Source organism: Odontesthes bonariensis, chromosome 5, assembly GCF_027942865.1.
Source record: "Odontesthes bonariensis isolate fOdoBon6 chromosome 5, fOdoBon6.hap1, whole genome shotgun sequence".
NCBI classification, from domain to species: domain Eukaryota; kingdom Metazoa; phylum Chordata; class Actinopteri; order Atheriniformes; family Atherinopsidae; genus Odontesthes; species Odontesthes bonariensis.
The window spans coordinates 16,915,795-16,927,848 of NC_134510.1; the positions used below are offsets into that span (position 1 = coordinate 16,915,795).

The 12,054-nt window shown below is 39.7% G+C and overlaps 1 protein-coding gene across 3 annotated transcripts in view; it reads left to right on the forward strand.

Annotated features, from left to right (window-relative positions):
• The window catches only part of LOC142379799 (RNA-binding motif, single-stranded-interacting protein 3-like), a 138,799-nt gene that overhangs the window by 90,596 nt on the left and 36,149 nt on the right, over positions 1-12,054 (forward strand). For all 3 annotated transcript variants that reach the window (XM_075465074.1, XM_075465072.1, XM_075465075.1), the window contains 2 exons: positions 7,470-7,627; positions 8,826-8,905. In XM_075465074.1, the coding sequence (XP_075321189.1) occupies positions 7,470-7,627; positions 8,826-8,905 (238 nt within the window). The remainder of the gene's footprint in view (positions 1-7,469; positions 7,628-8,825; positions 8,906-12,054) is intronic.

Below are 12,054 nucleotides of genomic sequence, written 5' to 3' on the forward strand. Positions count from 1 at the left end.
GTGTTTCTGTGTTGGCCTGTCTCAAAGATCATCCGTCTGCATTCCAGGTAATTAGACTGGCCAGCAGCTGAGTCCCATTAGCCTTGATTACAGCATTCAATACTACAGAAGAGGGGAGAAAGAAAAGCAAGAGAGCTGAAGAGAGAAGGATTACAGCACTGTACAAACTGATGTTTTAAGACATTACATCTGTTATAAGGGGGCGTTTGTGTGAGGAATGGCTGTGCATGGGTTATATGTCTTGCAGTCCTTTGGCATGGGTTTTCCAAGTTGGGTCTTGATGGTTTAATCCACCGGTTTTCAAAGTGAAAGGCAGTCATCCCTAGGGGACCTCCAATCATAAGAGAGGCTGGTTGAATTGAATAGAAAAAAAAATACTACTCTAGTTATAAGATTAGTTATCAAAAGAATATCATATAGATAAGCCAAAATATATGTGATTTGTTTGAAAATAAGTTCAGAGATGGAGTAGCTTTAAGGATTTAACTGGAATTTAACCTCTTCAGAGTAAGAATGTAATAAATGCCTTCAGACAGACTGTTCTTAACTATTTTGCCTGGACTCATGCAAACAGAAATATTTGGCTCTTTTGGCTCAATTGCTGCATGTATATGGGATCATGTTACACAGTTGTGATCCCATATGCATCCTGGAATTGAGCAAAACCAATTGAGTAAACTGGTGGTTGAGGGCATGTTTTCTCTAAACCGAAAAGAGGCCCCCAGTCTAAGACTCTGAAAACTTCAATCTAATATACGGAACTCATGCATCTAAGGCTCAAAACATGTGCTTTATATTTTGTTTCATATCTCTTCCAAAGTGTATTTTTTTGGCTTCGCACAAAGGAAGATCAGGCATTTTACTTTAGCCAAAATTCAAAATTGGAATCTTAAACTTGGGTCATAGCCTTATTTCTTTTGGATCCCCACAAAATAAGACTCTCTTTACAGTTTTTCAGTCAGTCTAAATTCCACATTGTGCTCTAAGGTTGGAAAGGATTCATGATGGGGCCAAAAGAAGGAACAACAACCACATAACCACAGGAAATGATACCACTTCACCTCAGCTGGTTACATTTGTGTGGTCACTTTGAAGAATAAACAACTACATCAACAACACGACATGTAACATTACAATCAGGCCTGAGTGTTGTTTAGTCTCAGCATCAACACGAACACTAATCAACACAACACTTTTTCATTTCAAATTACACCCAGGGGAGATTGAATTGCTTAACTTTTGAGGTCCCTTGATCTGTATTCAGTCAAGGAAATGTTTATTTAATTCAACTCGGGCTTCTCTGTCTGCATCTCCTCCTCCACTCTTTCTTCCTTTCTCCCTGTGTGCATACCTCACTTTCTCTCCCTTATATCTGCATCTGACACTCTTGGATGGTTTCAGCAACCAAGGATTGGGTGATTGATTCCCAGCTCTGGACGGCTGGAAGACGAGTAGCCTGCAGACTGATGTGAAGCAAGGACTGCTCTCTGCTCGGACTCTGTGATGAATTACTGGCCTTTTAATATGCAGTAGAGACAGTGTGAGTGAAAAATGAGAAAGATGGGAGGAGAAGGGTAGAAGCCATGTTGAAAATGCAATGCGATGAGCAAAAGGGGACAGTCAAGAGTAGTGCAAAAGTAAGGAAAGAAGGAAATGTGTTAATCTATGTTTAAGCTGCTTTAAAACTGCATGTGACTATGATGTGATAACTAATCGTGTTGTGTCATCTCCCCGTTAACTTGAAAGGCCTCTCTTGTTGCTTTAAACTAGTTTTATTTGTTTGAAGCCCGAGAGTGAGGAAATTTACTGCCCATCTTGAAATTGGGTTAAGCATTGAAACACTGTCTCTCACTTAGATAAGAATGATAGCATTTATTTGAGTCATTTTCTTTGCCAATTTCACTGCAGCTGGAGACTCTGAGTGGAAAAAAATCTTTTGACCATTTGATTATTTTTGGGCCGTCCTTAAAACCTTTGTAGCCAGTTAAATACATGAAAAAAAGTCTGGTGAAGAACACGAGGATGGAGACGTGTGAGAGCATTGATAAACTCCAGGCTACTCTTGTGTAAAGTCCCAATCACTGGAGATGTTCAAAATACAAATGTACAGAGAAAATAACAAGCTGGGACTCAAATGCAGCAATATTTACATGAAGAAATGCACATGTAGGTAGATGAACACAACTCTGAGTGATAGTGGGTGTTGTGTTTAGATGTGTGTGACTGGGAGGTCATCCATTTCCTGTGCAGCTGGCTAGAATGGCATTGTATACAGACATATCTACTTTGTACTCCGCCTTCACACATCAACAGCAGTTTTGTGAGGGTTTTATGTATTCTTTTTAATATGTGTTTGGACACAGTTTTAGCAATCTTTTTTGTGTAGATGGATATGACAATATTTAGCACTCGGATTGAAATGTTACAACTCGCTCAAAAGTTTTGTTGACCAGTTTCTTGGATGCTTAAGGCCAGAACACGTGCCTCTTTTAATTTGCCCATGACATAACCTCTTGGCACTGCCCTATTACACATTTGACACATTGCACATATAAAACATTTTTCATTTGTACCCTCTTCAAGCAAATATATCCAGACTCCCGTCTCATAGCAGCTCCACTTCTTTTATGTTGCTTTTCTTTTTTTCCTTGCATGTATAACAATGCTGTCATGTATCCACTGTAGTTGAATAAATGGATGAGGTCCTTTAAAATAGGTTAATAGATTCAAGTCTCCAACTTAGAAAAATCTTCTTTTTCTTGGTTACTTGGTAAAAAGTCCCACCCCATCTCCTAAAGATACAAATATGGTGCAAGTGCTGAGGAAACATTGAAAGTCTTGCTGGATGTCACAAACACAAGTACATTTGAAGCAGAAACAGCATCTAAACACCACTACCAGCGTGATAATATTAACTGACCAAAGACTGAATGATAAGGTAATCAGTGTTGATTTCACCAACCTTCAAGTCATCATGAAAATGGGGATAAAGTGTATATCCCCATGTTTAATGAAACCCCGGGGATTTCAGGGTTTAGGATTCATAAAGTATTTATGATGTGTTCTTTAACTGATTAATCAGTTAAAGAGTGTTTAGACACCCAGACAACCATTACGAAAGATTAGAACTTGGCTTGAGAAATCGTGATATATAGAAAGGCAGCAATGCAGACGGAGAAAGTGGTTGTCGTGAGTGATGAATGGAAATGAAGGAAAATAAAGATGAGGGTAGTGTGAAGACAAGCAGGAGGGAGAAGAGGACGGCGGCTCAAAGGTTAGGAAGAGAATGAGAAGGGAGAGAAAAGGAAAATTTCTCCTCTTTAAATATTAACTAAGCATTCAGATAGTGTATTAGACAGCAAAGCTGCCATTAAAGGAGATTAGGTTTTAATCTTACAGAGACAAGGGGTGAATGACAAGTAGGGAAAAGAGGAAAGGATAGGAGGGGGTGGGGGAATTTAAGACCGCAGGAAGTCGGAGCATAAAAGAGAGTGGGCCAATGGAAGCCAAAGGATAGGTAAGAGTAGATGTATTAAATGAGGAAATGAGCAAGATTATATGAAGTTGGAAATATTGTAATGGCTTCTTCCCATAGTCAGATACTACTGCTTAATCAGTGCTATGCCATTTGTTTTTTTCATTTTTCAACCAGTGTGCGCGCTTAGGTTTCCGGCATCTTTCCATCCATACCTTCTCAGTCCTATGAGGGCTATGAGAGGCTGCAAAGAGTCATTTCTTATGTGAAGTGTTTCTATTCAAGTAGAATTGTAAAGAAAAGTGACATTCAAGTAGTGTCTTAGTGTCTCTAGTGTCTCAATCCATGCATGCTAGCATACAGACTGATGTGGCAGTTTCCACAGGTATTCAACCACTGCTTTGCCCTCGCTTTACCCTCTATATCTTCTGCAGGTGTTGTTGCATTGCATGGTAACCAGAAAGTGGCAGGATAAGAGGCACAGACCTGCTATAATGATGAAGCAATGAGATTTAATGAGGCTGAAAACACAAGCTGACTGGCTGGCAGGAAGGCTACGCAGTTAAGGGAGAGGCACAGTTGGTGTGAAGCTGTTTCCAGCTCATGACAGATGTTGCAAAGAGAGATGCAGGGTGACAAAGGGACAGAGTCAGAGAATCAGCGAGTCGGGTGAGTCATTTGCAACACGCAGAGTGAGAGATCGCTGTGATAACTTTGCCACATACTGCTGCAACTTTAAGCAAAGTCGAGCAGAGTTCCTTTACATGATAAATGCTCCAAAGAGCTTTAGTTCATGTACCAGCTGTACTGCAAATAAATTGGCTTTAATCAAATTGTGTCTAAAGGTGGTGTCATGAAATGTGAAGCGTTTTCAATTACCCACCACAATGCCCCTGTTGATTTTCTACTCATCTTACTCTTGATTTCCTGTAAATGATACTGCAAAAATTGTTTTCAGGCAGGTAGCAGAATAGACCTAACAGCACAGACATTCATTCCAATCAGCATCCAGAGAGGCAGGGAAAAGATTATGGTATCCTGCTTATTTGTTCAAGTCAGCATTCTTTTCCCTTGTTACAGGAGGACAGTGGAGGGAGCAGTGCAGAAATATATGTGTGGAAAGCTTTTTTTCCTGAAACTGGACGACCACGATGAGATTTTGTTTAAAGTATATTGTTATTGGATGAAATGAACTTTTAACCACATAGTCAACAGTGATAGGAAATCTTTTGTTTCACCATTTTACTCTCTTCCGTGGCTTGTAAACAAGGGTGTTAGGATTCTGTCGCACTAGCCACAGTAAGAGTGGGGTGCGGCATTAATTCTGTAGCTAATTTGGAGCTAACAGACTTTCAACAGTGGGACATGGCAAGTTGAGGTGTTTGACTTTCTCCAGGGATTTTGGTGTATGGTGGTACCTTCTCTAACTTTAGCCTTTAGACTTTATTTCACTGCTAAGTCTTCTCATGTGGAGTATCTACATTATTAAGAGCCTGAAAGTTTCTCTCTCTAATTCAAAAGTTTTTTTACAGCAGTATAGAAATCCATTATTTGTCAACCAAGGACCTAATACAATGTTGTTACCCAATACTTCTGAACGACTGTGCTGAAAGCTTATCACTTGGAATAAACAGTCTCATGGGAGGATAACCAGGACTCTAATTGTATTGTCAGACACATGTCTGTAGGCTTTTATAATAAAAAAATATTTTATTTTTTCATTTTAAGTGTGGATAAAACACAAAGTCATTAAAGAATGGATTTGGTTTGTACCTAACTGAAATTTGAAACAGGTTTCTCCTTTACTGTAGCAATTATTTCTGCTCATGTTTGACATTATCCCTTCCGAATTTGCTTCATTTTAATAATAGGGGACGAAATGAACAGCTCTGGATTTTGGACAGAATGGTGAAAAAATGGTACCAGAAGGTTTTTCTGCTGCTGACATTAAGCAGTAGCAATCTTTAACTGTTAAGCTATGCTCTTTTGTTTTCTTTTGTTTCTGTTGAATTTTCTTTAGAGATCTTAAGATATTAAGAAAGCGATATATTAGGGACGCTTCGATCCTTTCTGAATGGAATGAACAATAACAACCATTAAACCTTTTTTTTAAGTCAATCTGTCCACCTGACTGACATGAAACACTGGTTCTAATCCCCCCAACACATTTAGATAAGGTCTGTTCTAAAATGTGGCGATGCTCAACTTTAGTTTACCCAGATCTGAAGCAAGCAGAAGACTTTCAGTGACGTAGCTCTTTCATGGAGATAAATCTAAGACCAATAGCAGATCCCACAGCTGTTACATTCTTTGGCTTTGATGTCACTGCTTTCATCTCCCTTCTCTTTCATGAATGTAAGCGCACACAAGCGTGCACGCAAATGTTAAAGATAATATCCAAAGCCAGTCGCCCTATGTGGAAAGACAACTATGCCACCCTCTATAATGGACTTTCTGGCAAAGGAAAATCCTCGCTGACACAGAGAGATATTTGGAATTCATGACGAAAGGTCAAATATTTCAGACTACTTCAGCGGAGCTGTTCTGCCTATTCTAAATCACTTATTACATAGATTGCTTTGGTCACAGTCTTGCAGGACTGGTGCTTCTACTCTTCAGACATCGCAGGTAAATGCATAGGAAAATCAGTAATGGATGAAGGAAATATTAAGGTTTGTAGTGAGCCCCATGAGACAGCTTTTTACATCACAAAGACACACAACTATTCACCCAGCAAGAATCACACACATATACACATGTGCACACATATTTATATTTCCCCTATTCCTGTAATCAAACTTAACATCTTATATATACAACTTAGGACAGGATATATACATATTAGTGTATAAGAAAAATTCTTGGTCAACAGAGGGAGGAAATGTATTAGCAGTGGTGAGGAAGTGTGATAAAATGTGGGCTTTTCTGACACATCTGGGCACCGGTCAAAATGAAATGTATAATGCCGTAATTTAAACACTCAAATGTGTAGTATTTTCAAGAAGCCTCCTAGCAGTGATACATCTACCCTACCATCAAGATTTGCAAAGTTATTAAATGTGAAGCTTATGATAAATACATAAGCATCATTACTATACCAGGGAGAAACACAGCCGTGAACGTTTATGAAACATCACAGAATCATTTACAGCAACCACAGCGGCACTCTAGGGGTCTGTGTATCCAAATAGCTTTCATAAAATTCTGAAATAACTGCTTGAAAAAGTCTTTTTGATTCATGGAACATGCATTAACTATGCTTCTTTCTCTGTAGCTGGCTCTTTAGAATAGATCACCCACAGTCACACCCTTTCCTGCATCCGTACCTCTTTAATTTGCAAACACCACACACACAGACGTTGGTCTCCTGCAGTGGATCATTGGAATGGAGTGTAACCAGACAGAATTAAAATAATATAATAAGTATATTTGTCTAACTAACTGTGTGGCAAACAAGGTGACTTCTTCATTCCCATGGAAAGATTTGATGTCATTTTCTTAACATCTATGACTTCGGAGGGGTTTTCCTTATTGCTTCTGAGCATAGAGGGGGTGCAATGCCTTTTCAAAGAAATGTTCATTCCTCTTAAGAGGAGACAAGAATTTGCCTCTCAAGTTTAATCCAGAACGTTTGCAGCTTGATGTAGGAAATAGTGTACCCTTACATGCATTTGCATGCTTTAAGCTTTATTTAGAGAATCCACTTTCATGAATTTTAAAAGATCTTTTGAGCTCAGTAAAATGCGTGTTCATATTATATGAGATATATGTTTCCAAGAATAGTTCAAATTAATGCTACTTGTAAATAATTTAGTCATTTACAAGTAGGATTGTTTACACACATTTTGCCAATTTTTTTTTTCAGATTCGGGAATCATCACAACCCAATCGCAGCCATTGTTTTCAATCAATGTCCAACTCTCTCAAAATAAACTATGCATCTTCTTTTTACATTTGATAGTAAAGTTAATCTTCTTTTATTGTCTTTCCACAGCAACAGGAGCAGGATCCCACCAACCTTTACATATCCAACCTGCCGGTGTCAATGGACGAACAGGAGCTGGAGAACATGCTGAAGCCCTTCGGTCATGTCATTTCCACGCGGATACTGAGGGACGCTAACGGCCTGAGCAGAGGAGTCGGCTTCGCCAGGTATGTGCGCAGAGAAAACACACCTTCACCCAAAGAGTTTCACGTATACTTCAGATTATGTTAGTAGTTTATCGTCTTTTTGTCTGTCTTGCCTGGTCTTATTTAATTTGATAAAGCACTTTCTAACAGTATTAACATAACTGACAAATAAGTAAGGCATTTTGATATTATAGATATCATTATTATCGTAGCTCAAAGAGGTTTAGAAGTTTTCTCCAGAACACTCATGCTGCAGTGCATCCTCCTGGTGGTAGCTATCACAATCAAGTCAAGTGTAAAATTTAAGACTTGCTTTTTTTGTTGTAAATTGTGGCTCATAATTGGAGGGAAAGAGTATATTCTGTCATAGTTCCAGTTTCATTGACGCCATAAACTAATTTAATTTAAATATTCTATAGACATATAGTTATAGAAATATGCATTTCAATATATACTGAGCACAAAATCACACAAATTCATAAAGACACAAGCTGGTCCGCATGCTTGTTTAAGATAAACAAAATAACTTCCAGTATCTCCCTGAGATTATTCACTTCCATGTACAACTGAGGTACTTTCAACTCCAATGATACAATTGCACATAGCTACACCCTTGGCCCCTCAGTCTCTGTAAGTGTGTGTGGTCTTCTCAGTTTCATCATAGAGTGTGCCAGCGATTAGAATGCAGTCAGTGATACATTCTGGGTCACTGACTATATGAAGAAAACTCAAGACCCACACAGAGACATGCGTGCTCACATCCCAGATACACACTCAGTCACCATTTTTCTCTGCGCACACACATACACGCGCTGACACTTTGGCTTTTGCTTGCCAAAGCAGGCAATTAGTCATTGAGCTGTGATTGGGTGAACGGAGCTGAATAGGAGCAGACAAAGAGGACATGACACACAACAGATCAGGCTGAAAGGAGCTTTTAAACTGGGACAAAGGAGAGGAAACCCCATAGAAACACAAACACACAGACACACACAGGCCTACCTAAAGCATTTTTCACAGACATACATAGGCAGTCAAACACTGATGCTTTAACAGGCAGGCGTTTACAGAAACTAAAAAGTGGGACAGTACTGCCAGCACTCATATCCGTACACAGTGCATTCACTTTTTAAAATTCCTATTGAGCCTGTTGGGCTTGTTTGATTCCACTATTAAGAGACCACTGTCCTGAAGTCCAACTTTCTTTCTCTCTGTACAGGATGGAGTCAACAGAGAAGTGTGATGTGGTGATTCAAAATTTCAACGGGAAATTTCTGAAAACCCCTCCGGGCATGACAGGTTGGTGTCAATAGACTAAATGAAATAGGCCTACATGTACAGGTTGATTTGAGGTTCACTTCACATTTAGTGCACAAAATATATTCCCTTTTGTCAGGGTTAGCTGTTCAGTGGATTTAGTTGGGAAACTCCTAACTCTTCCACACTTTCAGCTATTATGCTGAAACAGACCCTTACTTTTTTCTCCCATCGCATAACATTTGTATGAAGTCAAAGCAGCGCAAGTGTCACTGGTAATACAGTATCATATCTGATCTCTGTTATTTTCTCCTTCCCTCCCACTCTTTAGACCTCCTAGAGTTGATTTAGTGGGAAGCAGGGGTGGAGCAGTGATTTTAAATGTGGGGGTGTTCCAGGGGGGGCACATGAGCGCCACATCAAGCCCATAGACACGACGCTGAAGTTGGCATCCGATTCGCGAATTAAATAAATGGGCATAAAGGGCCATTGCACTGCATTTTTGCATTTTGATCACCCTAAACTAGGTCCTGTATGGAAACTACAATAGTTACACTGCTCAAATCAGGATGTAATTATTCTAAAGAGGGTACAGGGTCTTTAAAACACATTTTATGTTGGTGCACTACGAGGGTGGGCAAATCGTTAATATAATACAGCCATGGGGCAAACGGGTTTGGAAAATGTTGGGGGGGGGGGGGGGGGATGAAATCATCTTTCTGTAAAAGTGGGGGTGTCGAAACACCACCATCCCCCATGGGTGCGACGCCCATGGTGGGAAGATCTGTGTGATTACTTCTTTCTCTGAACATGACACAGATTGAGGCATGCTTATGCATGAGCCACATGTACATACACAGACAGACATTCCCTGAAGCAAGCAATCTGGCTCTGATTGTCCAGTTAGTAAACAGCAAAAAAACTTATTGCCTTTTTAACACAGTGACTCAAAGAAAGAGGAGAAGAATGCTGTGATTGGAGAGATGCAAAACAAAAAGGCATACGAATACAGATGCACATTTTCAAATGTATTTCTCATCTGCTGTAGATGTATTTATGTCACCATTGTATCATCTAAAAATATTTTGATGATATACACACAGCATATTTCCCTCACCTGATCAAAAACATTACACCTCACACCTTACCACTGAATCTAAGCTTGTTTCCCTGCAACTAGATGGTCCCATCCGGTGAACCACACCAGAAACACGTTCCAGTGAAGCTGTGTGCATTAGCCTGGATAAAGACTGTTCAGCTGTGTCATTGAAAAATCCCAGCAAATGTTTTAAACATGTCAAACATGCAACCTGGTAACAAATGCTTTGTAGCACAGTAGGTCAGGTGGTTGCCTACCCCTGCCCACATACTGACCAGCAAACCAGGCATTTCTGGCTGATGTGAAAATGCATCATTACTGGTGCACCAGCATGGGAATATCACCACAGACACCGAATATAAGAATACAACTCTGGTATCCTGAAATGTACAGAAGAAAGCCCTCTCACACATCACTTTTAAGCCAAGAATTATGCGCTTCTGTTGTGCGTCACTGTCGAGAAAAACTACAGAAGGGAATGAGGGGTTGAAGTGGATCTATTGCTTATGTGCTCCTGAGTCAACAAAGGAGGTAGTCACGAAGGCAAAACTATCTATGTGTTTAAGGAAAGCTGACATTGTGGAACATGCCACTCTAAACAATGATGCTGTTGTCACTCAATTGGTTCCATGATGCCAGTTTGATGTGTGTAAGCACAAAATGATATGGCATTGAGTCACAGCTGTTTGACATGTGTTAAGGACCATGACTTTGGCAGCTTAATAAGGTTTTTTTCTTTCCCCAATAAAGCCAAGAGATTTTACCTGCTGCTGATAGGCTCAGTCAGTACAGTGTGAACTTGTTTGACAAGCACTTAAGTATATCAGACTTTCATTATTAAGTAAAAGTTCCTCAATATATAGGTTTACAGCTCATCTACTGCATATTTTTGGGTTAACAATGGATTAACTGATTCTGTGCATGCTAAAGGAGAGTGTTCATACAGTAGTGATAAACACAAAGAGCATATTGTACCAAAGCTCCAGACCACCTCACTTTATGCCGCATTTGCACTTTGTTGAGCTGCACCCAAGTGGCCAAAGATAAATTATTGGATGTAAAGGTTTTAAAGTTCAAAGTTTCAGCATCTGCTCCTGTGCAAGCCCTGTGCAATGTAATTTTCTTAAATGTGCACCAGTCTCTGAGGTTTAAGCAGGTCAGTCTGTAGTTGGAGGAAACCAATAGGCATGCACCTAGATCAGTCTCCAATCAGAAAAACAACACGTCAGACAGAGAAGACGAGGAGCAGAAGAACATGAAAGCTTGTTTTACGGACAGCATGCAAATTAACAATAGAACATGCCGACGTGGAAACCATGGCTTTATGAATTGAGCATTGCACGAGCCCAACTACACTCGTGCTTTTCATACCCATCAAGTGGCTGACCTCCATATGGAATCAGATTCAATACTGTCTTTGCCAGTGGTTTCCACTTGATCAACTTTATGAATCTGGACATGTTTATATGTGGTTATGTTCTGATGCATGTTGACCACAGATTCTTTCCAACTTAATAAAGTGGAGAGAAACTGCCAATATTTTCACTAATCCACAATACATTCTCTCTCACACAGACACACATTTTGTGCTTTTCCATCTAATAGAGTAAAAAAAATGTCTCTCCAGAGCCAAGGAGTGTTGATTTATGTCACTGTCTTTTTTGTATTGTTTTTTTGTTTTGTCACTGTTGCATTGGCATTAAGACAATTTTTTTTGCTTTGTTTTGTGGTTAAGATAAAGCAAAATCTCCTAAAGTCCTTACTTAAGTTTCTTCATTAGAAATATCCCAAGAAAGGTCTACAGCAGTGTCATGATATGTTCTTAAACTGTAAAATAATGCATTCTTACTATAGTGAATCCAGTGTCTCGGAAATTTAGAAGCTCATTGTGTGTGTGTGCGTGTGTGCGTGTGTATGTGTGTGTGTGTGTGTGTGTGTGTGTGTGTGTTTGTGGGGGTGGTGGTGAGGGTGGGTGGGCTTAATGGATACTTCTGTGCAGCTTGCTGAGCCTAAAGCGCTGAAGCAGCAGTAAATATGTCATTGTCTGATAGCGTGGTCAGTTATTGATTGTCGGGTGGCATGTTTCTCAACA